At 38.7% G+C, this 26717-nt stretch overlaps 1 protein-coding gene across 1 annotated transcript in view; it reads right to left on the bottom strand.

Annotated features, from left to right (window-relative positions):
• LOC149236617 (uncharacterized) overlaps positions 1 to 5164 on the bottom strand; it is a 40298-nt gene extending 35134 nt beyond the window's left edge. Inside the window, exons 1-4 of the mRNA XM_089368976.1 lie at positions 4451 to 5164; positions 3733 to 4204; positions 1173 to 3573; positions 848 to 992 (exon numbers count right to left, since the gene is read on the bottom strand). Of these exons, the coding sequence (XP_089225102.1) occupies positions 848 to 992; positions 1173 to 3573; positions 3733 to 4204; positions 4451 to 5164 (3732 nt within the window). The remainder of the gene's footprint in view (positions 1 to 847; positions 993 to 1172; positions 3574 to 3732; positions 4205 to 4450) is intronic.
• Between the last annotated feature and the right edge of the window lie 21553 nt (positions 5165 to 26717).

The raw sequence follows: 26717 nt of genomic DNA, 5'->3' as shown, positions 1-26717 counted from the left end.
GAAATAGGGCTTTCCTTCCTTTGCCCAGTGGCTTATGTAGGCAATGACATCTAAATGGGCCCCTTCCCTTTTGATTTCACATATGTATCCACCTTAATTTCTTGCCATCCGTATAGGGTGGAATAGAGTACACACCCTCACATTGCTAGAGAAGAGATGTAATGCTATGTGTGGTTGGTTAACGTTTTAATTTAGCTAAATTATATAAATATTACAAAATAAAATAGAATAAAGAATATTTATACCTATATTTATAGGTATAATAAATAATTTAATTAATTTAATTTTAAAAATGGGGTTGTTGTTATTTTAGATAAAGTTGATTAGGTTAATAAAATGATAGACCATTTTTATAAAAATGGTAGTTACATTAAGCTTAATATGATTCTTGTAAAAGAAGTTTTTAAAAAAGTTGTATTTGCCATAAAATCTAATAATGCTCTTAATCATTTTAGCCAAAAGCTTATCGAAAGCAACCCTCTCACCCCCAAAATTTATGGTCTTTCGAAGATTCATAAGGATGGGATCCCCCTGAGACTTATTGTTTTTCTTTTAGACTGTAACGGTTAAAATTTTTATTGAGCGGCAAAACAGCTGCCGCGGACTGGAGCATTACAATAGTGTCTGAAAACTTAATAGAATTTACAATCCTGAATTGGCAGTTGAGAAAGGATCGATCCAAGGAGGCTTTGCATAACGTCGAACCTCCATTTCAGAAACCGGAGACCGTCTATTGCTTGCCCACATGTTGGCTTGTCGATCCAAAAGAGACCGAGATCAAAACCTTAAGATTTATGCGAGCCACTCTGCTGTTTTTGCAAACAATCCCATACCACCGCTAGCAAACGTTCTTTGAGTTCCCAACCGTCCAGTTGGACAGCAGTTCATATGGATCGGATGTTCTGGCCTTCACGTCTTCTTTGTCGTAACCCGCCACGCCTATGGATGCAACTGATGAGAATAGAGGAGCTGAATCCTGAAGCACGCGTTCTCTGGAAACAAAACCACTTCCAATAGGAGATTAAGGAATGATGCAATTAGACTCATCAGAGTTGACTAACAGGGATCTTCTGCAACGGGTAGAGCCCAGATTGGCTTCAAGATCAGCTTGAGTGTTCAGGTGCCTCAGAATATGGAAAAGGGATATTTTTCGGAACTGGGCCAGAGTAAACCTGATTTTCTTGAAAATGGAGACTAAGTGAATCTGCGAGGGATTTGAGTTGAGGTTCAACGCTTGGATGATCAGCCTGGAGTCTCCAAAGACCGACAGAGTCAGAAGGTTCCTTTTGATAGCCAGATTAAGCCCTTGCCACAGAGCCAGAGCTTCAGCTCTGTTATTAGATTCGATGCCCAACCCCCATTGGAACCGAAACTCAGTTGATCCATTCGGATTCAGCAGAACCCCACCCCCACCCGCAGCTCCGGGGTTGCCTTTAGAGGCCCCGTCGAAGAAAAGGCAGTGTTCCTCCAATGCAGAGCGCCATTTGATAAACTCCTGTTCTTCCAGGCGGATTTCCCAATTAGCTTGGGAAATTGCAGGGGGCATGGGCTTGAAAACATAATTTGGAACAAGATCTTTGAGCCAAAGCTCCTCCTCACTTTCCAGAGCTGCTTCATTCCTTAATGCAGGTTTGGTATCCAAAGTCTCTCCCAATAAAGCTTGGATTTTAATGATAATTTTGCCAGGAGTACATTTTTCATCCCTGAACAGCCTATTGTTCCTCTCCAACCACAGCTTCCAGCAGGTGAATTTAGGGATCCATATCCAGGCTGTCTTGAGGAGGCATTTTTTAGAAAGATCGAACGGAGATAAATTGGCCCAGTTGTGAAGCAGGTTAGGAATGTTACCAGGAAGCTCAACTTTGTCAGCCCCTGACCTCAGGACCCCCCTCCAGACATCACGGGCAAAAGGGCAAAGCAACAACAGATGGTTAGCAGACTCTTCCTCTGACACACACAAAGGGCATCTGGAAGGCCCTTCCATTCCACGTTTTCTCAGAATATCTCTAGTGAGAATGCTGTTATGAGCTAACGTCCAGCAGAAGAAGTCAATTTTAGGGAGCGACAGAAAGGCCCAGATAAATCTCCATTGAGTAGGGTCAGGAGGGACATTAGGAATTGCTGTCATACTTTTGTAACCTTCAGCGATTGTGAAATTGCCAGTGAGGGAGCCCCACCCTCTTTTGTCCTTAGCTGTTGCTTTGATTGGAGATTTTCCTTGGAGCTTATCTAAAAGAAGCGCAGCTTCAACCTGCAGCGTTTGGGGAATCTCTCCCAGGTACCAACTATCCCATCGTCTTCCAGTATCATCCGTCCAAGTTGAAATGTCCCACAGGGTATTCAGGTTGTTGGACTGTAGCCAGATTTTAATGTTTGTCAGGCCTTCAACATGGTTCAGAGGCTGTTCACCAAGGATTGGATCATCCCAAATTCTGATTTTTTTCCCATTACCTGGTATCCAGTAAAGGTTGTGACTGAAATGCTCCATAGCAGAAAGACAGAGTTTGAAGATCGGAGAACCTTTAATGGTTTTTGGGGGCTGGTCCAAACACCTCAGCCGCTGTCCATTGAAGTATTTCTTCCACAGTACTCTCTTACTCCAGCTAGCCTTTCCAGCAACAATATTCCATAGAATTTTGGAGCCCAGGGAGAGATTCTGGGCACCCAGATCTCTTAATTGAAGACCTCCTTCCAGAATTGGTTTTTTAATAGTGTCCCATTTAACTAAATGAAGTCTTTTTTCATTATTTTCCCCCCCTTCCCAGAGGAATCTTCTCAGCAGACTGTCCATTTTACTGAGGAAGGTTTTGGGGGCAAGCAGAATGGAGTGTTGATAAAGAGGTATACTTATGAGAACAGATTTCATCAGGATAACCTTCCCCGCATTGTTCAGCCAAGTGGCTCCCCAAGCTTGAATTCTAAATTTTAGTTTGTCAAGCAGGGGCATCCAGTGGGCAACTTTAGGAATGGATTTGAAGATTGGAATCCCCAGATATTTAAGAAACTCCCAGGTCTGAATTCCTTTCATCTCTAAGAGCCTGGCAATATCAGCCAGTTCCTTGACCGAGCAGTTCCAGCCGTAGATAGTGCTTTTTAGATAGTTTATCTTGCTGCCTGAGACCTCCTTGTAGATGTCCAACTCCTTCTTAAAGGATCTTGCAGAATTTATCCTTGCTCCTCCAAGCAACAGAGTATCATCAACAAATTGGGCATGGTTAATGTCTTTAACATTGGGAACCATTCTGGGTCCAGGGAAAGATTGGATTTGTTGACAGCATTCAAGTTGGAAGCTAAGCACAGAGGCTTGAATAGCGTAGAGGAGCGGGGACAGCGGGCAACCTTGTCTTAAACCCCTTGAGGCATTGAAGAACTTAGTTGATCTGCCATTAACCAGTGGCGCAATCCAAGGGGAGGCAATGCAGGCTTTTACCCAATTTATGAAGGTTATAGAGAAGCCCAGTTTCTTCATAACAGCATAGAGGAAATCGTGTTTCACCCTGTCAAAGGCATTTTCCAGATCGAGCTTTATCACCATTCCTTTCTCTTTTCGGTGGCAACTTGAATGAACTGCTTCTTGCACCAGCACAATATTGTCCAGAATCTTTCTCCCTTTGATGAAACCTCCTTGATTTTCTGGAATGATGTCCGGCAAAACATTCTTGAGACGATTGGCTATTGTTTTGGTGATCAGTTTATAACTGGTGTTACACAGTGAAATGGGCCGAAATCTACCAAAATCAGAAGCTCCTTTCTCTTTCGGAATCAGGGCAAGGAAGGTCGAGTTGGTGCTGCCTCCGATCTTGGAACAAGATTGAGACTTCCTGACCATTCTCAAAAGATCTTTATTAATTATAGACCAGCAAGTCTGATAAAATCTGGCATTGAACCCATCAGGCCCAGGAGCTTTATCCGGCTCCATGCAGTCCAAAGCCTTCTTGAGCTCATCCATGCTGATCGGAGCAGTCAGCATAGAATTAACAGAATCGTGAACACAATGAGGGATTAGATCAAAGGGGTAGGCTTGGGAGTCTAAAGGAGGGTTTTCAGGAGCCGTATAAAGCTCTTTGAAGAAGGTGAAAGCAGCTCTTTTGATGCCTTCAGAATCTTTGACCACAGCATCATGGGAACGAATTTCTGAAATAGATTTGAATTGCTTGCGAGCTTCGGCTTGCTTATGGAAGAAACTGGTATTCTTGTCGCCGGCCTGTAACCATAAGTTTCTGGATTTTTGTCTCCAGTACTCCTCTTCTTCCCTACTGGCTCTATGGAGAGTTTTTTGCAGCTCAACTTCTCTTTGAAGCAGACTTTGAGAAACAACAGAATTCTCCATTGCAGATTGATGGGCAGCAAGGTTTTCTAAGGATTCTTTTCTCTTGGCAGTGGGTGTTTTCAGAGTTTTAGCCCACTCCTTGAGTCTTCTTTTAAGGCCCCTCAATTTTTCTTCCCACACATAGAATGGGGATCCCAGGATCTGCCGATTCCAAGCTTCAGAAACCACTTCATGGAAACCATCTTGCTGAATCCACAAAGGACTGAATCTAAAAGGTATTGGACCAAGGTTTCCATCAAGGGAGAGCTCGAGACTAATAGGTTTATGATCAGAAGTGCAATTTGGAAGGATTTTAGAAGAGGCTGTTAGACCACATGTAAGGAAAGAGGATTGGACAAGGAATCTGTCTAGACGAGCAGCTATGTGGTTGGGCCCTAATCTTTTGTTAGTCCAGGTATATTTCCCAGCAGAAGGCTTGATATCCTCAAGATCCCAGTCTAGCATTATGTCTTCCACCCATTCTCTAGCTGGATCCCTTATTGGGGTACCCCCATTTTTCTCATCAATGGCAAGAGTGACATTCAGATCACCTGCAATAATGATATTTTCTGGTTTGTGCAATAAAAGAAAGGACTGAAGCGAGTCCCAGCAAAAATTTTTCTCCGCTGGAAGGACCGGAGCATAAATATTAAACATACTTACTTGTTGACCAGAGTCTTTGTGGAGGAGCTGGATGAAAATCCAATGAGAGCAGTTTTCTTCTTGAATCAATTCATATTTGGAGCTGTCCCAGAAGGAGGCAAGCCCGCCAGAGGCGCCCCTAGCACTGACAGCTCTTCTGGGACCTTTACGCCAGAATGTCTTACTAGTTTGGAGGAGCAGATTATCCTCCATCTTTGTCTCCTGGATGAGAAGGATTTCAGGCAAATGCATCCTAACAATGTCTTTCAGGGCTTCTTCTTTCAGTCTGCTGCCTAACCCTCTGCAGTTCCAGGAGACGTACTTCATTATTTACTGACTTGGGAGGTGGTGGCTCCTTTTGGAGCCCTGCTCTGCTTGCGCCCGGATCTGGTGTTCATCATTCCTTTGAGAGTTTTCTGGGAGCCTTGTAGGACATCCAGATAAGTTTTCTCCTCTCTCTGTTTCTTCTTGGATTTCCGACCCCTAACCGACTTGATAGGAGTGATTTGCGAGCCATCTGATTTGGTGTCTCTCTCTTTTGACTCTCCCCCTGAGTCAGAGGCTGGACTGATGTGTTCCTCAGTACCTTCGGTTCCCCTTTGATCAGCAGCTGCTAGAGGAACAGATGAATTTTCTACAGTTTCTTTCAGTTTATTCGAGTGGTCTTCAGTTTCTTCATGGTTCTCTGTTACATTCACCTTTTCAACTAAGGGGGGGCCTTCTTTTGTGATTGGTTTGGTCTGAGAATTGGACTGGGGTTTCCCCATTGTTCCAGATTTTGTCTGTTCAGAAGGCTTTGAGACTACCTTGCCCTTTTTTATCTCTTTCCATCCTTCTTCCTCCACCTTGTCCCTTGATGGGGCTTTAGGGCAGTTTCTTTGGAAGTGACCATGCTTGTGACAGATTCTACACTTAAAGGGCAGTTGCTCGTAGTCCAGTTTCTGGAAGTGATGCCAGTCTCCAACTGTAATCTTAACAGCTTCCGGCAAACCAGCTTCCAAGTCAACTTCCACACAAATTCTTGCGCAGGTGTATTGGCCCCTATTGTCAGCTTTGTCAATGAATCGACCCAACCCGTTTCCAATCTTTTGAAGGGATTGGTAGCTCCAGCAATGGATCGGCAGGTTGGGGAGCCTGACCCAAATAGGAACCTCCTTTGGAACATCGACTGAAGGGTCGAAGTCGGGGGTCCATTTGTTCAAGAAAAGGCCTTGATTTCCCATGAAATACAGACCATTTCTGAACACCAGGTCACGGTCTTCCTTGGTGGTGAATTCGAAAATGAAAAATCCTCTACCGACAACATAACAGATCACGTTGTTCGTCAGCAGAGGCCTCCAATTTCGTTGAACCCATTCATCTGTCGATTTTGTTGATGGCCATCGACCCATAAATTGCCCGACCAAACCTCTGTCAGCCAAGGCAAGAGCTATTTTGATCGGTTGTTCTTCAGGCAGAGCAATCTCTGGTATTTCTTCAAGTTTTTTGATGAACGTTGGAACTTCAGGTGTTGGACGTTTTTTCCCTTTCTGAGACAGGAGGTTACTAAATGCGTTTGCAGAAGAGTTTGGAGGGGGGGGAGAGGCCTCTCCGCCCCCTGGAGCACCCATGGCGACGGCATAACCCGCAGCGGTCCCTGACCTAATCACAGAAGTTGAGAGCGCGCGCGATTGAAAAAAGAACACGAGCGATGTTAAAGGCAAGAAATTTAGAGATTTTCTCCCAAGAAACTAGCGTACACCTTTTTCACCCTGAGACTTATTGTTAACACAAAAGGTGTGCCCACTTATCTTTTTGCTAAATTCCTGGCTTAGAAACTCAAACCTCTTGTCGGTCGCATTGATTCCTTTGTTAAAGACGTTGCTTCCTTTGTTAAAAAGTTGAAGGATATAAAGCTAGAACGTGGGGATCTGTTAGTGAGCTTTGACATCGTTTCCCTATATACTAATATCCCTATTCAAGAAGTCGTTAATGTCATTAATCGGATCATTGTTGATGACACAACCAAATTATTTAGTCTATGCCTTACCTCTACCTTTTTCAGCTTCCAGGGTGAGTTCTATGAACAAACTTGTGGGGTTGCGATGGGTTCTCCTCTTTCCCCTATAGTTGCCAACTTATTCATGGAATATTTTGAGACCAAAGCTTTGGCCTTTGCTCAACTCCGCCCCAAGCAATGGAAGAGGTTTTTTGGCGATACTTGCATCATTTGGTCCCATGGTCATGAAAATTTAAATTTGTTTCTCAACCACCTTAATTCTCAACCTGACTCCATCAAATTCACGATGGACATTGAGGTAGATGGGTGCCTTACTTTTCTTGATATTCTCCTCTCTAGAACGAATGATGGTTTTGTTTCTCACTTTCGCAAAAAAACACACATAAAACAATATCTTCATGTCAGTTCTCATCATTTTTAGGCACAAAAACTCAGGTTCTCAACACCCTTGCCACCCATGCTCTAAGAATTTCTGATGAGAATCACTTAGAAGAGGACAAATCTCATCTTCTGAAAGTTTTTGAAAATAATGGATATAGCAGGCAACATGGCCTAAGAGCTTTTCAAAGGTCTAGCAAATAATCAAGGGTTAAACTTTCTTGTGATGATATAATCTCGAATGTTCAGCTTCTGTTTATCCAGTGGACCACCAATAAGATTTCTCATATTCTCAAAAAGAACAAAGTTTCTGCTACCTTCAAACCCCTTAATACCATTATAAATTCTCTTAGATCTGTCAAAGACCCTGTAAACCCTAAAGACATGAAATGGGTTTACTCCATCCCCTGTTCTTGTGGGATTCCCTACATTGGGGAAACTGGTCATTCCATTAACCAAAGAATCCAAGAACATGCAGCAGATATTGAGCACAATCCTTCTTGTTCCTTAGCTTTGGTTGAACATGCGGTGAATCCAAATGCCATGTATGGATTGAGGATTTTCGGGTCATCGTTAGGGTTGATCACTTCCATCATAGGAAGCTTAGAGAGACCATTGAAATTGAGAAGAATGTTATTAATCTTAACAGGGATGATGGTTGGAAATTAAGTAGAAGTTGGATCCCTGCTTCTCTTCGTAAAATTGTTATTTATTACTATTATTATTATATATGTGTGTGTGTGGACTTTCTTACTGAAATATTCTCCAATATTTTAATATAATAACATTTAAAATTAATGGTTGAATATTATTAATATTATTTAAAAATTATTTGATAAAAATAGATTAAACTTATTTTTAATTATGAATATACATTTCTTATTCTATTATTATTATTTTAATTTAATTTAATTGATTTGATTCAACATTATTTTAATTAAAAATAAAAATAAAATAAAATAAAACAAATCAAAGTGATAATAATAATAATAAATATATAATTTTACCAGAATCGGATGTATACCTGATATTTAAACATTCTGATTGATTGAATTTTTCACCTTTGTCCTGAGGATAAACCACATTAGATGGTTTGAAACGTCCTTATGATATGATTAGTCCCAAAGACATTATCAAAATAACTTAAATTTATTTTTAATTTAAGATTTACTAAGTATAAATGGGATCAAATCTCTTTAGGTGTAAATTTCTTTTAAAATGAAAATAAATTTGATCTTGATAAATCAATAGATTCATAATTAAAATGAATCTAGACAAATGATACTTCATAAACCACATAAAATTTCCTTTAAAATATCTTACAATAAAAAAATTAAAAGTTAATATTTGAATTACAAAATTTTATATTAATAAATCAGATAATTTATATTCATAAATAATAAAATTTTAAGTAATTAAGATTTAATTCTTAAGTTTTTGTTAGTTATAAATTATTTATTTATTTTAAAGATTAAAACATTATTAATAATTAAAGAGTGAAATATGTTGATCATGGTTTTCAAACTAATTCTATATTTTCATTGAATATGGAAACAAAGCATTACCCGACTAATTTCGTTTTGATGTTTGATATGGTTATTTTACTTTTATATATGAAACACAAATATCATTTCACATATTCAATAAATGCTATGATACTTCTTTGATATTACATAAATTTTTATGAAAAATTTTCAAGAATTAATTCGGGAACGTAACATTGCTTGTGTGAAATTTAAAAAAAAAAATCATTTTAAATATTGATTTGAAATTTTTGGAATCGTTTAATGTTATTTTAATATATATATATATATATATATATATATATATATATATATATATTTAATTTTATAATTTTATTTTGTTTGAAATTGTGAAATTTTATATTTCTTAAAATTTTATTTATTCAAATAAATAATTTTTTTTTTCATATTTATAAATTAAAGTGTTTAAAATATACATTGCTTATTATATTGGTTAATAAACATGATATATATATATATAAATAATGTTTTAAGGATTTTAGCAATTTAATATATGAAATATTATTTAAAAAAAAAAAAATTATTTTATATACATAATCACAAAAATAATATAATCAATCTAGATAATATTTTAGAGTAAGTCCATATCTCTTATAAATCATCATCAATATTAATAAAGTGGGAGAATTACAAGATGCATCAAAGCTTAAACATATATATAAAACTAAATATCAACCTTGATTGTAATTTAAAACTTTATACGGTTAAACTATCTATTTATTTATTTATCAATACCTTATTATTAACTTATTTTATTTATTTATTTATTTATCATTACTTTATTATTAATTAATTAATTATTATTGTTATTTTAATAATTGTTGTAAAAGGTAGATGATGAAATTTCTTTTAAAATAAATATATACTTGAGTTGAAGAGAGGATATCAAAAGTTCTAACTAAATTGACAATTGATGATGTTAAAGTGTATACATTGAAACAAGTCAGGGCTTCATAACATTCCCCTTGATGTTATCTTCCAATTCCATGAATTAATTTGTAGTGAAAAATTACAAACTAAACGGCAATTTATATAAGACGATGTTTATCGACTAAAAGCCATAATAAATGGCTGAAAATCATTTTATAATAATGTCAAGCAAATTTAAGAAGCAAAAACCCTAAAATATAAGAATTCTAACTTTCATGATTAGGGTTAAGCAAGAATAATGAAATTCAACTAGGGTTAAGCAAGAATAATGAAATACAAGAATTTGAATTATCTAAACAAAAAACAATTTTTCTAAACAAAAGGAAACCTTGTTGTTGACATCATAAATTTTTGCTTAGAGTTATTTTTTCTTTAAAGCTTTTTGAAAAAAAATCAGCAAAACAAACTAGCTTGACATACATAACTAACTCAAAAATATATAGATAAAAAGGAAAAAATAACTTGAAAAATTTTGAGATAACCTTAGATGACCACGTAAATAAATTTTACCTACTAACACCTTTTATACAAATTAGATTTGAAATTAAATTTGTTTTCCCCTTGGCATAATTATCCTACACTTATAATAGAAGATTAAGCTGAGTTGAATCCCTCGGTAGGTATGCCATAATAATGCCCTTCGTATTAGTGAAGAAAGAACCCAAAATTCATTTGTCATAACCTATTTTTAATGGGTGTTTAGTTGGGTAGTAAAGTGGGGTTGTAAAATAACAAGCCTCAATAAGATATGATTATCAATTATATATATTAACCCTTTATAATTTGCAATCAATATACAAATTAGTGAAATGTGGTGACAAATAATGTTTTTTTTTACATGTTTATAACTTTTTGTTTCCCTCATTCAAAAAACTACCTACTTTAGGTAATTGATGTCTTTCGGTAATTGATGCTGGTTTTGGATAAATTTTCACTTATACAAAACCTTGAAATGTTTAGCTTAATTATGGAAAAGGATAAATATTTAACAAAGAGTATTATTTGTACCAGAATAATCTTAAGTGTATGTATGACAATGTAAGGTATAATATAATTTGGGTTATTTTATGAAATAGTATAAGTTATTTTATTATTTTCTATATAATAATTAGTATTGTATTTTTTATGTATTTTTTTTTTTTTTACTAGTTCCTGTCAAACTATAATTCTAGTAATTGATTTTTTTATTGATTATTATTGGCTTAATATTGACCAATGCAATTTATAATATTTAATTTTGAAAACTAAATATTTATTTTTCAATAAGGATAACTACCTTACATATTTTATGCCATATAGATATGGTTGCAATATTGGTGCATGATTTTAGATATTTGGATAGTGATTTTTTATTCTTAACTAAAAGAACCATTAAAAAATATCCTTCAAAATAGATCATACTCAAGTAAATACAATTAATTTATCCACTTCACATCTCAATTTATTAGTTCCTGCCAAATAAATACCATAAGATTCAATTTTTTCTATTTAACACTATTAATTTAGCATTGACCAATGTAGGTTATAATTTTTTATACAAATTTTCGGAAAGGATAACTTCTAATTTGAGTGGCAGGGACTACACTACCCTACATCACTTTTTTCTTTATGATATATTATTGTGAACATAAATCTAGCTTATAAGGTGGGTACGTCCATATACTATATATTTGCATCATTGATATGAATACATGTGAACTAGTTTATCTTTTTTCTACCATATTCGTGTCTCATTATATATCTTATTGTTGATTTTAATTAAGTTGATAGACATGTCTATTTTGAAATAGGGCTTTTAGATTTTTAATTTAATTATCAATAATTATTAGGTGGAAGGTAGGGATTTAACCTATATAGAATATTCTAGAATATTCTTAGTAATAGTCATAGATCAATGGCTGAGATTTATCTAAAAAATGAATATGTGTTTTTTGTCTTTTTAATTCAATTAATTAATTTAAAACAAAATGTCATATGAACAATTATCATATGAAATGTGTTATGGGTTTTTGGGCATGTGGTATTGATAAGCCATGGTATTGGGCCATGACATTGTAACAAAACCTATTTACAGATTAATACTCTCCATGGTTAAATGGGGTGAATCTAGATAGTTAAGAGTCTTGTTGTTGGGCATGTGTTATATTATTTCCACGTGTCATGAGGTCTGGGGAACTGCCTAAAAAAAAATATATATGTGGACCTAATAATAGTTGGGCAAACCCAAGGATGGGGGACGGACCCCAAGATGGTGGGTGGACCTACCCATGGTTTGTGCATGGTTTTCACGCATGGTTTTTGGGCATGGTGGTTTTTTCCCATGGTATTTATAGATATGGTCAAGGGAACTACAATTATGTTCTAATCTAGGGTTAGTGGATTGGGGCTTATGAATGCTTCAACATGTATATATATGTATTGTAACATTGAAAGGAATATAATAAAAAATCAATCTAGTATTTCCGATTTTGGGATCCAGGGGAAAATCTCTATGTATATTTATTTTATGTTCTCACCATTGCATATTTTTTTGTTTTAAGAATACATTTGCAAAATAATTTATGTACAGGGTTAAAACCTTCAACAACATTAGGCTGACCTAGCTATGGGTTGTCCCTCTCACCAATGGTGATTCTGGCAAGCTTGTGTGTATGGCCAGCGAAACTAGCACACATCGTCCCGCTAGGTCCCTCTTAGCGCACTCCTCAGAGCACCCTTTACCAATCATGAGGACTCTACTACCAGGCTTGCGTGGATGGTGGGCTCGTATGGTCCCTTTACCCATTGGTCTATCACCGTCAACTCTATGTTGTAACGCGACCACGCCCATGTCATCCTGCTCGCCTCCATACCGATGCTTGTAATTGACTAACCATCTTAATCTCTTCTGGGGTCACGGCGTCGGGCCAACATGGCTGGCGGGACCCTTCTCCACCAATCATATGGGAACATATCACAGTGTGACATGACTTACGTCATCGCGCTAGCTTATCTCTGGTGATTTACAATTGATTGTCGCTTTAATCTTTTGGGGTGAAGTTCGTCATACTGAATCAACAAGTGGGCCAGTCTTTAACCAATAGCACTACGACAAGAGTGCGGGCCCGACCATGTAACCTCTTTTCATCATCCAGCTAGGCTTTACCCGACGTTTTCATTTACGCCTCCCTTTCATGCTTCTAGGCTAGGAATTTGGGCCTATGTGGCTGTGGGCCAATCCTCTAGCCAATAACAATATTGTCGGCCGCACATCATCGTGCCACATCATCCCTCTTCCTTTCACCCGACTCTCCTTTGCTCGCGCCCTTAAAAATGTTTCGAGGTGAGAATCCCAGGTTTTATCTTTGGCCACGTGATTTGGTGGCCTGTACCCCTGCATGAAACTTTCTCTTGATTGGGACATGCAATGGCACTGCCACATTATCCCGCACCACTCAACCCAATCCCTTCTACGTGAACCTTTTGAAAATACTTCGGGTGAACCTAACGGGGTGAACTATTAGGTAGGTCCATCCCCAACCAATAGCATAATGGTTGAGGTTACATGGCCGCTATCGTGTCCCAACTATCGTTATCCTGGTTAGTGATTTTCCCTCTTGTAATAGTCTTCTTAGTATTCCTTCCAACTTCAACCTTCGGGCCACGTCGGTTCCCTCACGACCAATTGTGTTAGAGGGGAGTTAAGTCACGCCAATAGGAAGCCTTCGCATCTAGGATTTTGATAAGCAAAAGGATGAGGTTGCTCGATCCTTTCTTATAAGTCTAGGGCTTGATCCCTTCACGCCACAACAAGTCTTACTTCAACCGCAACCATGGTTCGACTAAGGGACCTTGGTCCTACTTTATGCGATGTTTCAGAAGGGGATCTCCGCAATCGCCCCAAAGACAAGCTTTGCTACTGCATAGACTTCCTCGAACTAGTCTTATTAACCATGACTTTGTCTCCGAGGTTCGACAGGCCTCCACATCAATGTTAAGGATTCATGTTGACACCAATAGTTTATTAAGGTATTTTATGGTGTGACCCCTTCCAAGTTTGGATGAATCTAACTCCAAGGGGTTCTTGGCGTGCCTGCCTTCCTCGTTATTAGACGAGAAATTCCACGCATGTTGGCATAGGTACTCCAATGAAAATTATCTACCACATGCTTGGCATGTACTCCTAAGAGGTTTCCACCTCACCTGCCACACACTGCCAGTGCCAAAATCCATGTCAAGCCTGTAAGAAACTCCATGGCCCTATACAAAACCTTCAAGGGATAGACTAGCTACGACCTGATGCTAGCGGAAGATATCCAGAGTATTGATACATGGTTGAGAATACATTTAGGTAAAGCACATCGAATTCGAATAGCCCCAAGGGAAATAAACCCTACAACGTTAATGCAATGCTTGTCGTTCAGAAAAGCAGCTTGCAAGTTAGGAAATAGGATGTTATAAGAAAATGTAGACCCTGTTAAGCAGAGGGTCTCCCATTTAACTATTTCATAATAATAAAAAGGGTCTCTGAGGCCACTATTTTCAAGCTTCTTTACAAACTCTTATGACTTTCACTGCAACATGTATCATGGCCTGTTATTTCTCTGCCATTTATTATGTGTGGCTTACAACATTGTTAAAAATTTATTCAGAGTAATGTTCAGCTCAGTAATATAGCATAATCCTTATTCTCATGTGGTTCTTTACACATATTATACATTAAATGTTAAGTGTTAAGCATCATTAAGATTAATCACACAACATTTTGTTTCCAAATTTAGAAGCTCATGCTTACTTAGTTCATCATCAGTGTCATTCATTTCAAATAAGTGACACACACACTGATATGTAGACATGTCCATCAATGACGTCTCCCCACAGAGGGGTAACCACATGTTCAAGCATTAACAACACAAATGTAGTCCCAAAAATCTAGTACCATTACATTCATAAATGCATCATACATTCATAAACATATAAACAAGTACAATTAGATACTTATCTTTGAACTTATAGGGAAAGTGAGTCTAGGACAAGGACTCTCCACCCAAGCATAGACATTTGCAGCCACACCTACTTGTAGCTGTTACACTCGAGCCATGTTCTAGAGCCTGAGGGGGGTTCTTTCTTAACAGATTAAAACACCAACTGCCAACTAAAATAGGGATTCCAAAGGACCTCCTTCCTCAATCCCACCAGCTGACCAATTCTTCCTTCAACAACACAGGGAGTCCAGAGGTACTCACCCTCACCCCAAGTGCTAACATAGGGATTCACCCCCTTTTAGGGTCTCCAGAATCTGTTGTTTCAATAATCTAGTAACCACAAGTCTTTAATCACATCTTCCTTTGATGTTGCTTAAGGATGGTCTCTTCCCAAGTTGTTACAGGGCTCCAGAGTCTACTATCTCAACCCACAACCTCCAGGGGACCCAAGCTATTACAAGGCTCTAGAGATTCCATCCCAGCCCACAACCTCCAAAGACTCAAGTTGTTAAAGGGCTCCAGAGATCTTTTTCTCAACCCACGGCCTCAAGGGACCCAAGCTGTGACAGGGCTCCAAGGATCCTATCTAAACCCACCGTATATAGGGACCCCAATCTGTTACAGGGCTCCAGAGACTAGTAGTTCAACCCATATCCTTTAGGGAACTGGAGAACCAATTCCTTTCTCTTCTCTTATCTTATCTTTAGAGATTCCTGCTTATTTTCTCTCACTATATGCTCAAATTTCCTCTACCTTCTCTATATGCCTCCTCCTTCCTTTGAAAAAATGCCTACTACTATCTTTTTTCCTTGTTTTGCATTTGTTGGTGTGTCCTTGCTACCCTGCAATGCACAATCCCTCTATTGGACTACTTGTCCTCTTTTCTTGTTGTTGTTTCTTAAGCAACATGCGCTTGCATACTTTCTCTTGCAACCCATTTAATTTCAAGAACTAGTTCATTAGATTCATGCACTAGCCAATTTTTAATGGTTGTCTTGCAATTCAAGTTTCTTTCTTTGCACAATAAGCCACAACATCCCAAGAAATAAATCCTCCTCCCCATCTCTGGAATCTGTGTCCCTTTGACTCAGTCCTATTTTTTTAGATTTCACATATTGCAGAAATATTTACAATGTATTTGATGAGAGGACCATGGGTGGGGTTGTCATGTGATGCTTCTGTCTTTGCAAGTTTCATAAGCTCTATAATATTACTGCATTTACTTCTTCCTGCTCCTTCCAAGCTCTAACAATCTTCTCATTGTTAGGCTTACAACTTCCTAGCTTAGCTCTTAAACTTCTAAGGGTTTCCATCTAGTCATCGGAGTCTTCCTCTCTCCTCCTTCCAACAGACTCTTTGTCCTCACCATGCCATGATCTATCAATGTTGTACTGCACAATTCTGGTGCTCATCCCCTTACTGTCTTATTTTTCCTTGATATCTTCTTATGTGTTGTTATACACACATAACTATTCACCAAATTAAACACCACTAAACACATTTACCCATCACCTTGGCATATTTGCAATAAACATTTTAATATGAAGCTATTTATAACATTAAATCTCAAGTTAGTATGCCAGTTAGAAACCAAAATAACATATTAGAAATCTATTATGCCAACATTTTATCATTTCACTATTTTGATATCAAAAAACATATGTGTACAACCCATAATCATTAGTCAATATTTTACGATTGACACACATTTACACATAGTAAACAATCATCTTTAAATACCACATTATGTAATAAAGCTCTAACTTTATCCTCCTAGGAGCGTTAAGTCTGAGTGTTGAACCTAAGTGAAATGATACCACATTGTAATGCTCCCTCCCACCCCCTTAGTCTTCTTGGACTGTGGAATGTGTTAATTTTCATTAACCCGACCTCCATGCTCTCATTATGAAGTTGGGGTTACAAAAATGCTTGTTGTTCAACTTTGTCAAAATCCCACATAAGCACCAACATCACATTCAGACCATCAAGAGATTTTTGTCGATGTAAATTGTATCTCAATCTGACTCTCAGATTAAGAGTTATGCCCTTCTAAATTTTGACCAATCAACTCTTGCCACATTAGTGACACACTACCACGACACCCACATGAGACCCACGTGGTTCTTCCATGTCACCTACAACACTTACATGGTATCCACACAATCATAATCATGCCTTCTGGTGCTTAATACCTTATCTTAATTCATGGGTCCCACAGGGCCCGACCCCTTCATGTTTTGCAATGCTTCTATGCTATATCCAAGTTTGGAAAAAAATCTAGTGCACATGAAATTTCCAAAGTGACACCCTTCTTAAACTCCCAAACCTTTGGATACAATCCTCATTTACAAGGTAATCCAGCCCTGGCCCACATCTAGGGTTCCATAAATTTCACCATGCTCTCTCCCCCAAATTGAATGATCTGGAATTTATCTAGGACAAAGAATTAAAGGTATTACAGACTCATGTGCATGGATGTGCCTATGTTACTTATGCAACGGATCGATAAGATTGCTAGAATACATAGACACTGAGGCAATCAGAGAAAACATAACAGTCAAACATGTAAACAAAACAAGTTTAATAAGGAGTTCACCCAATGCTCCTGGGCTACGTCTCCTAGTCCAGTCTTTCAGTGGTGGTCTCTCTATTATGTTTTCAAGCAGAGTTTTTACAACAGTGAGCTCGATTCGAGACTCACTTAAACAGAATGAAGTTAGTAGGAATGGAGTGCACAGACTCTCCTTACTGGAACTCGACCTCTGAGGGTCACAGTAGTATGACAGGCCTATGCCGAGGAGTTTGCTTGAACCTCTCAAGCCTTCAATGGAGTACACAGACTCTCTGACTCTCTCTGGCTCTATCTAGCTCGATGTTGCCTTCAGGTCAGCTCGGCTTCTACTCTTTGTTCTCTGCTATTACCTTCTTGCGTCTAGCTAACTCTTGTCTACTCTCTGTGTTCATTTTTATTCTGTCAATTCATGGCTTTAAAGCCAGTCTGTTCTTTCGACTATTCGTTTCCGCTTCCTGGCCTTTCGGTTTCCTTACCTCTGTCCATTTGAATTCCTCTGCTCTGCGTCATCATCACTGGGTAACACCTCGCAAGGAGGTGGCCACCTGTTTCCTAATGAATTAGGTGTCAGATTCCTTGAATCATTTTTTATTGGTTGTTAATTCCATTTGCTTCAAGATCACTCGCGAATCATGAATCATTTGCCAACTCATCATCCACATCGGACTTCAAATCCCCTGTCATCTTGCTTTTTGACTTGTCAAATCCGGTCACTCATCGGGATGCATCTTCGCCGTTGATCTGGGCCCCCCAGATCCTACGGTCGTCCTTCATATCGGGTGGACAAGTCACACGGTGTTTACCCGTCCGATGCGGGCGGTTTTCTCTCTCATCCGTCGGACGCGTGTCGCTCGATGTGTGGCATCGGGCGGGACTCAGTCAAAATTGCTTACTGCCTCGAAGCCTTCCGATATCCTGCCGGTTTGTGGAATCCCGCGCTACGGAACCGAAACAGTTACTTTTCCGAATTTTATAGCGATTTCGGGTTCGGGCGCTTCGGGGCTTTCCTTCACTAAGGGGGACGCCCTACGATACGCGATTAGCGCTAAGTGCTAATCGTGTATCAGAAACCACCCCCGTTTCTTGATTTGGCCTCCGGTTTTGCCAGTTTGCGCCAATGTGCGTTACCATGGGCCAACGGTCTGCGTGCTCGACCGAGGGTCCTCATTGCTCCGCTCTAGCCACAACTACAACTATTACGAGGATTCCTTTTGATAGCTTTGATCTTGTCTAGGACTTGAATCTTTTAGCATAATTTGAAATAGTCATGAAAACTTAGAGAGTTTTTAGGATCTAATTCGAATCACGACCTTCCCACTGAAAAATATTTTGGACCCCCAAAAGTTGGTTTTATTTCAAGCATCAATCAAGTGAGGGTATTGCTTCCTCGCTTGCTCAATTTCTATCCATTTCGCACTGCTTGGTTTTGAACCTTTGAGTCCAATCCTGAGGTATTCAACATCCCCTCTGCGTGTAGTTCTTACCTTCCTATCCAGAACTGTATCTTCCTGCAACTCATTAAGATATTCAGGTAACAGATCATCAATAGAAGGCAATTGACTCTGCTCTTCGGGATCTTCAATTAATGAAGGTTCAAATAGTCTCAAGCTGTTTGCATTAATGACTGAGTAGATGTGCATGTAAGATGGTAAATCAAGGCGAAAAGCATTCTCACCAATTTTCTCCAGTATCCTGAAAGGTCCATACCTTATTGGCTTCAACTTCTTACCTTCACCTTGCATTTTGTCTTTGCTGATATATAGCTAGACTTGATCACCAACTTGGAAACTATGCTCCTTCTGATGCTTGTCATGCCTTGCCTTGTACTTGGCTTGGCTCTTTTCCAGCTGTTCCTGTACTGCCTGGTGAATCTCTTGGATTTGTTCAATGAACTTGGTTGCCTTGTCCACATCACTGTGTCCATCAACTGCTATGTCTTTACCAAAGACAAAATCCAAGGGAGACCTTGGTGTGAAACCAAAACAGGTCTCAAAAGGAGATCTCTATGTAGAAGAATGTTTAGCTCGGTTGTAAGCATGCTGCACATAACATAAATGTTCATCCCAAAGTTTGGGATGCTTGCTGCAATAGCCTCTGAGAAATTGGATCACTGTCCTGTTGACCACTTCTGTTTGACCATCTGTTTGTGGGTGAAAAGTTGTGCTCTTCTTCAGCCTGGTGTCCATCAATTCCCACAAACTTGACCAAAATTTCCCAACAAATCGGGTATCTCAATTAGATATTATGGAAGTGGGTAATCCAAAATGAACCCATACATGCTGAAAGAACAACTTTGCAGTTTGTTCAGCTGTAATCTGTTTGTTACAAGGTATTAAAATACACATTTTGCTGAACCTATCCACAACAACATATAAATAGTCATGACCTTTCCTAGATTTAGGCAGTCCTCCAACAAAGTCCATGGAAACACTTTCCCAAGGATGAGAAGGAACTGGTAGTGGAGTGTACAAGCCTAGTTTTCTATTTTTGGACTTGCTTTTAGCACACATGGTACACCCTTTTACATATCTAGAAATTGTCTCATTCATTTTTGGCCAATAACAAAATCTTTGCAGCTGTGCAACTGTTTTACTTACACCAAAGTGACCTGATATTAGAGAAGTGTGTGCTTCTTGAATTATCTTTACTCTTTCAGTTTGTGGAATGCATAGCTTCCCAAAATGATACAAGAGTTGGTCCTTAACATGATAATCCAATTCTTCTACTTGTTTGCCTTGACTTAAAGTTGCATATACATCTTTAAAATCTATATCTTGAGCATATTGTTCAATGTAGCTCTCATGCAATACTGAATTATGCTTAAGTATAGTAGATGCATTTATAATTGGTCTAGATAACATATCTGCAGCTTTATTATGTATGCCCTTTTTATATCTGATGACTAAATGAAACTGTTGTAGAAAACCCATCCATCTATAGTGTCTTGATTGCTGCAACTTAGTTTGGGAGTGTAGATATTGAAGTGATTGATGATCAGTATGTATAACTGTCTCTTTTCCCATTAAGTAATGTTTCCACTTTTTCATACTCTGTACTAATGCATACAATTCTTTATCATATGTGGGATAGTTAACTACTGCCGAATTAAATGTCTTAGAATGATAACATATGGGTTTATCGTGCTGCATCAACACTACTCCCATGGCATAGTCACTGGCATCTGTTTCAAGCTCAAATGGTCTTTGAAGATCGAGCAATGCTAGTACCGGTGATGTACTAATCTTTTCTTTCAAGGTGTCAAAGGCTTCCTGCTGTTTGCCTCCCCACTGAAACACCTTGTTCAATCCTGTTAAAGCATGTAAGGGAGCTGAAATTAAGGAAAAGTTAGAAATAAACTTTCTCCAATATTGTGCTGCCCTAAGAAGCTTCTAACTTTGGTAGCAGATTTGGGTTTAGGCCAGTTTACAATGACTGCAACCTTAGAGGGATCTATCATCAATTCACCACCCCCGACTATATGTCCCAAATAATTCAAAGATGTTTTGTCAAATTCACATTTTGAGAGTTTAACATAAAGTTTTTCTCTTTTCAAAACATCTAGTGTCTGCTTAACATGCTTTAAATGTTCTTCCCACATTTTTCTAAATATAAGAATGTCATCCAGATATACAATAACAAAATCATCAAGAAAAGGTTTGAGTACATCATTCATTACTCTCATGAAAGTAACAAGAGCATTAGTTAAGCCAAAAGGCATAACCAGCTACTCATTGAATCCCTGCTTTGTTTTGAAAGCAGTCTTCCATGCATCTTGCTCTGCAACTCTGATTTAATGATAGCCACTATGCAAGTCTAACTTGGAAAAATAAACAGCTTCTTTCAACTGATCTAATAGATCATCTATGCGAAGAAGGGGATAATGATTTTTTATCGTTATCTTATTCAGTGCTCGGTAATCAATGCACATTCTCCACAAGCCATCTTTCTTTTTCACCAAAACAATTGGAGACCCACATGGTGATGTGCTAGGTCTGATGAACCCCTTCTCGAGTAACTCCTGTACCTGCTTCTTGATTTCTGCATTCTCTAAAGCGGACAACCTGTACATTCCGATGTTAGGCAATGGAGCATCTTGCTGCAAATTAATATCATGCACTATTTCCTTTTTGGGTGGCAGACCTTTAGGTTCTTGAAACAATATATCATATTCTGAAACAACTTTTTCTAAATCAGCTTGTTGTTTAGCATCACAGCCCTCAAATACATTGGTTTTATCAGGTTTCTTTTCCTTTATAACCATCAGTAAAAATTGTTTGCATGAATTTACAATTTGTTTCATCTGCCCTGAAGTATAATTATTCTTGAACTTATGAGCTCTTACAATATATTCGATTCCATCTTTAATTAGTAGATACTTGTTCTCAGCTCTATAGAAAATAGCTTTTCTATCATACAAGTAAGGACTTCCTAAAACAATTCCACATATATCCAAAGGAACTATATCTAACTCAACCTCATCTACAAATGCTGACCCAAAAGAAAACTTAAGTTTACATTGTCTAGTCACTTGTAGCTTTGCTTTATCACATAACCAACCTAATGGATATGGTTTCTTGTGAGGTGTGGTTAGTAATCCCAACTTCTTTACAATTGCTTCAGAAATTAAATTTACTTGTGAGCCACTATCAAACAAAGTATCAATCTTTTGATGATTGGAAATAACTCGAATATGAAAAAGCTCACGTCTTTTTCTCTCATTTTCTTCATTATCAGTAGATTGTGCAGAATTACTAGTAGATGCTTCAGAATTTTTACCTTTTATACCTGTGGTTGCGATTGTTGCTTCATCTCCTGAGTCTGAACCCAAATCCTTTTGAATAGTTGCAACAGTCTCCTTCTTCTTGTCCTCGAACTTCTTAGGTTTCAACTCCGGATGCAGAATCCAGCAGTGTTCATCGTCATGACCATCCTTCTTACAGTGAGTGCATGGAGACTTGCCTTTCTGTACAGTGTTTGTCTTCCTCTCTTTCCATTTCTATTTTATTTTCTCCTTATTTTTGCTTGCAGTGGGTTTGGATGATCCCCCGACTTCTGGGTTCCCATTCTTACCTCTAGCTTCTAGATGCGTAGCCTGAATGGATACCTCATCTATGCTAGTGGGATTAAACATGAGGATAGTGTGCCTCATGTAACTGTGTAGACCACCTATATACTTCAACAGAGTCTCAGGTGAGTCTAAAGAAATTCCTAGAATCGAAGTTCTTTTCCTAAATTCTTGGGTGTAACCTTGTACACTTTACCCTTTTAGTTGTTGAAGAGTTTGCCAACTCATCATGGCTTGCTGCATGTAGGCTAGTGGATAGAATTGATTTTTAATTGTAGAAACAAATTCATTCCAGACAGAAAGAATCTTACCATGTTTCTTCATGTCAGCTTGTGTCTTGCCTTCCCACCATACCAAGGCAGTGCCTCCAAGGCGTAGGCTGGCCAGCTGAATCTTACTCTTGTCTGAGTCAATGCTCTGCACTCTGCAATAAACATCAATCTGTCTGATCCAATTATCCAGCTTCTCTGCATTCAACTCTCCATCATATATTGGTAAATCAAATTTAACATCTAATTTAATCAAAGATGTCTTCTTTTTATTTTCAGGGCTATTAGGAGGCATGAGAAATTTTTCTTCTTTCCCTTTGCCTTTAGAGTGGTCATGGAGGAGAGATTCTTCTACTCCTTTGTCTTGTTTGGAGCTTGATGAATCTTCATCTCTATGTTTCTTAAAGTCCCTATACATTTCCTCCACCATGGATCTTAGGGTCATAAAACTATCCATGAACTGGGGGTTTGATTCCTAGGGATTTTCTTCTGACATTTTCCTCTTAGAATAGACTCTACCAATTTCCGGGTTAGTTTCAGCCAATTCTCCTTCTCCTAATTTAAGCTTTGATCTAGTTAGCATTCAACAACAAAATCCAGCACAAGCTTGTCTAACCTTAGTAACTTATAGCTCTGATACCACTTGGTCTAGAATTTATCCAGGACAAAGAATTAAAGATATTACAGATTCATGTGCATGGATGTGCTTATGTTACTTATGCAACAGATCGATAAGATTGCTAGAATACATAGACACTAAGGCAATCAGAGAAAACATAACAGTTAAACATGTAAACAAAACAAGTTTAACAAGGAGTTCACCCAATGCTCCTAGGCTACGTCTCCTGGTCCAGCCTTTCAGTGGTGGCCTCTCTATTATGTTTTCAAGCAAGAGTTTTTACAACAGTGAGCTTGATTTGAGACTCACTTAAACAGAATGAAGTTAGTAGGAATGGAGTGCACAGACTCTCCTTATTGGAACTCAACCTCTGAGGGTCATAGTAGTATGACAGGCCTATGTCGAGGAGTTTGCTTGAACCTCTCAAGCCTTCAATGGAGTACACAGACTCTCTGACTCTCTCTGGCTTTGTCTGGCTCGATGTTGCCTTCAGGTCAGCTCGGCTTCTACTCTCTGTTCTCTGCTATTAGCTTCTTGCATCTAGCTAACTCCTGTCTGCCTCTCTGTGTTTGTTTTTCTTCTATCAGTTCATGGCTTTAAAGCCAGTCTATTCTTTCGACTGTTCATTTCTGCTTCCCGGCCTTCTGGTTTCCTTACCTCTATCTGTTCGAATTCCTCTGCTCTGCGTCATCATCATTGGGTAACGCCTCACAGGGAGGTGGCCACCTGTTTCCCAACGAACTAGGTGTCAAATTCCTTGAATCGTTTTTTATTGGCCGTTAATTCCATTTACTTCAAGATCGCCTGCAAATCATGAATCATTTTCCAACTCATCATCCACGTCAGACTTCAAATCCCCTGTCATCTTGCTTTTTGACCTGTCAAATCTGGTCAGTCATTGGGACGCATCTTTGCCGTTGATCTGGGCCCCCCAGATCCTATGGTCGTCCTTCGTATCAGGCAGACAAGTCGCAGGGTGTTTACCCATCCAATTTGGGCAGCTTTCTCTCTCATCCACCAGACGCGTGTCGCTCGATGTGTGGCATTGGGTGGGACTCAGTAAAAACTGCTTACCACCTCGAAGCCTTCCGATATCCTGCTGGTTTGTGGAATCCCGCGCTACGGAACCGAAACAGTTACTTTTCCAAATTTTATAGCAATTTCGGGTCTGGGCGCTTCGGGGCTTTCCTTCACTGAGGGGTTGCTCTGCGATACGCGATTAGCGCTTAGCGCTAGTCGTGTATTAGAAACCACCCCCATTTCTTGATTTGGCCTCCAGTTTTCCTAGTTTGCGCCAGTGCGCATTACCATGGGCCAACGGTCTGTGCGATTGACCGAGGATCCTCGTTGCTCCGCTCTGGCCACAACTGCAACTGTTACGAGGATTCCTTCTGATAGCTTTGATCTTTTCTAGGACTTGAATGTTTTAGCATAATTTGAAATAGTCATGAAAACTTAGAGAGTTTTTAGGATCCAATTCGGATCATTGAAGAAGAATCACAAAGTCATATACCATATGCACAACAAATTAACACACAAAAATTAAACTGGCGAAAAAGGCAGAGACCCATCATGTGGTTTCTCATGCTTATGCAATTCACTCTTATTCAAATAATTTAATAATACATTTAAATACATGAGCAAGTGATCTTAAGATAGTGCATCTATCTTAGATTCACTTGGTTGAGACAATTTCTCAACTTACACACTAATTTAGGAGATCTAGTTGGAGAGAATCTCTCATTGAAACTAGACTCCTTAGGTTGAGGAATTCTCATGATTTTATTTATTTAATTTAATAATTGGATTTATTATTGATTTTTAAGAGAGTGAGGCTAACATTCCCCCCCTCAATTATAAATCCAAAACGAACAAGGAACCATCTTCCAAGTTCTCAATTTGATCCTCAAAAAACATTTGCCTGAAAAACTGCCAAAGCTGGATGCTGAAAAAAACTCAAATCTGAAGAGAACATGAATCAGTTGCATGACTGATCCATCTCTAAATTTCACTTGACAACTCCATCATGTGCCAAGCCACAAAAGGATCCAACTGTCCTTTACTTGAAAACAACTTCCAATGTCCACTGACACAATTTGATGAATGCCCACTGGCGTATTTGCTGATGATGATCGCTCACTGGCTGATGAAGATGCCCATTGGTTGCTTCGCTGATGTTGTCGAGACTTTCAGTCTGACAACCACTTGTCAATTTCATTGACATTTCCCCCCCTTTGTTATCTGAAAGGAGAGGCAATCTTCTCCAAAATATATATGAACTCCCCTCCTGTAGGTGGCGGAGTATTTCACTGGTGTACTCCCCCGTTCAAATGCACGAGAATACCATCTTCATTTGACTGTTGGCTGTAATATGTGTGAGTCAATTCGATTGTAAAACTTGTACAATCTTATGGCTATGGATGACCATTCCCATGGTTCAATCCATGAATAATTTATCTTCAATCTGGCTGACTGTCGTTGGTTGCAACATTTCTCTGATGTATGATTTGACTTTCCACAATGGCTACAAGGATGGAGATCAAAACACTGATCTTCCAGATGACCGGTTCTTTAACAATGAAGGCATTTTGGTTTGTCTACAACTTGAGTTTGTGTGCATTTATGTTTGTCTGCAACTTCAGTTTGCATGCATTGACATCGGTCTGCAAGTTGCTGAGAACTTGCTGAGGTGATTTGTTCAAGTAATCCGGCACGAACGAACTGAATGGGCTTTGAATAATCAGGTATATGTAAGTTGTCGTTATCTTTGACATACCCTAAGCCGCGTCGATTTTGATTACTTTGAATTTCTTCCCATGGCTTGATGATGGGTTTGGAAGAAAGTTGAACTGGATCAGGGACCACTTCGACACTTGAAGTTGGTTGGATCATTGACTTGGAATTAACATCTTTATCTTTATCTGTACGGATGAAAGACTTGGAAACATCACTTTTCTGTTGCAACTTATCTCTTTGAAGTTGCGACTCCAGTTGAAGGAACTCAATTATTTCATGTACATGTTGAAGATGCACTTGAATATCAACAAGATTTGTTTTGTTGATGTTCACCATGTCGCCAGCTGACGATAAAATCAAATTGTTAAGAATTTGGGACAGTTGAATGTGTGTTGCCATGTTAGCTTGCTTGCTTGTACTATTGCTGAAAACACTTGCTAGAGTCTGATGACTTGGTTGTTTGAACTCTTGATGTCACGCTCGCTTTGCTTGAATGATTCACTGACACTTTGTGAATGCTTCAATCAACTTCACACTGGCTCGTTTGTTGTATATGTCGTGCTTTGAACTTTCGTACTTGATTTTGACACGCTCGCTTGCTTGTTGCTTAAATGACGCGCTCGCTTGTTTTGTTGTTTGAATGACACGCTCGCTTGCTTTGTTGTATATTTCTCACTTGAAGAATAGAAT

This window comes from Pinus tabuliformis, chromosome 8, assembly GCF_031772625.1.
Source record: "Pinus tabuliformis cultivar Carrire ecotype Pingquan chromosome 8, CPIR1, whole genome shotgun sequence".
Classification (NCBI taxonomy): Eukaryota; Viridiplantae; Streptophyta; class Pinopsida; order Pinales; family Pinaceae; genus Pinus; species Pinus tabuliformis.
Note: the sequence above shows the minus strand (reverse complement) of the source record. Positions and strands in the feature narration are given on the sequence as shown.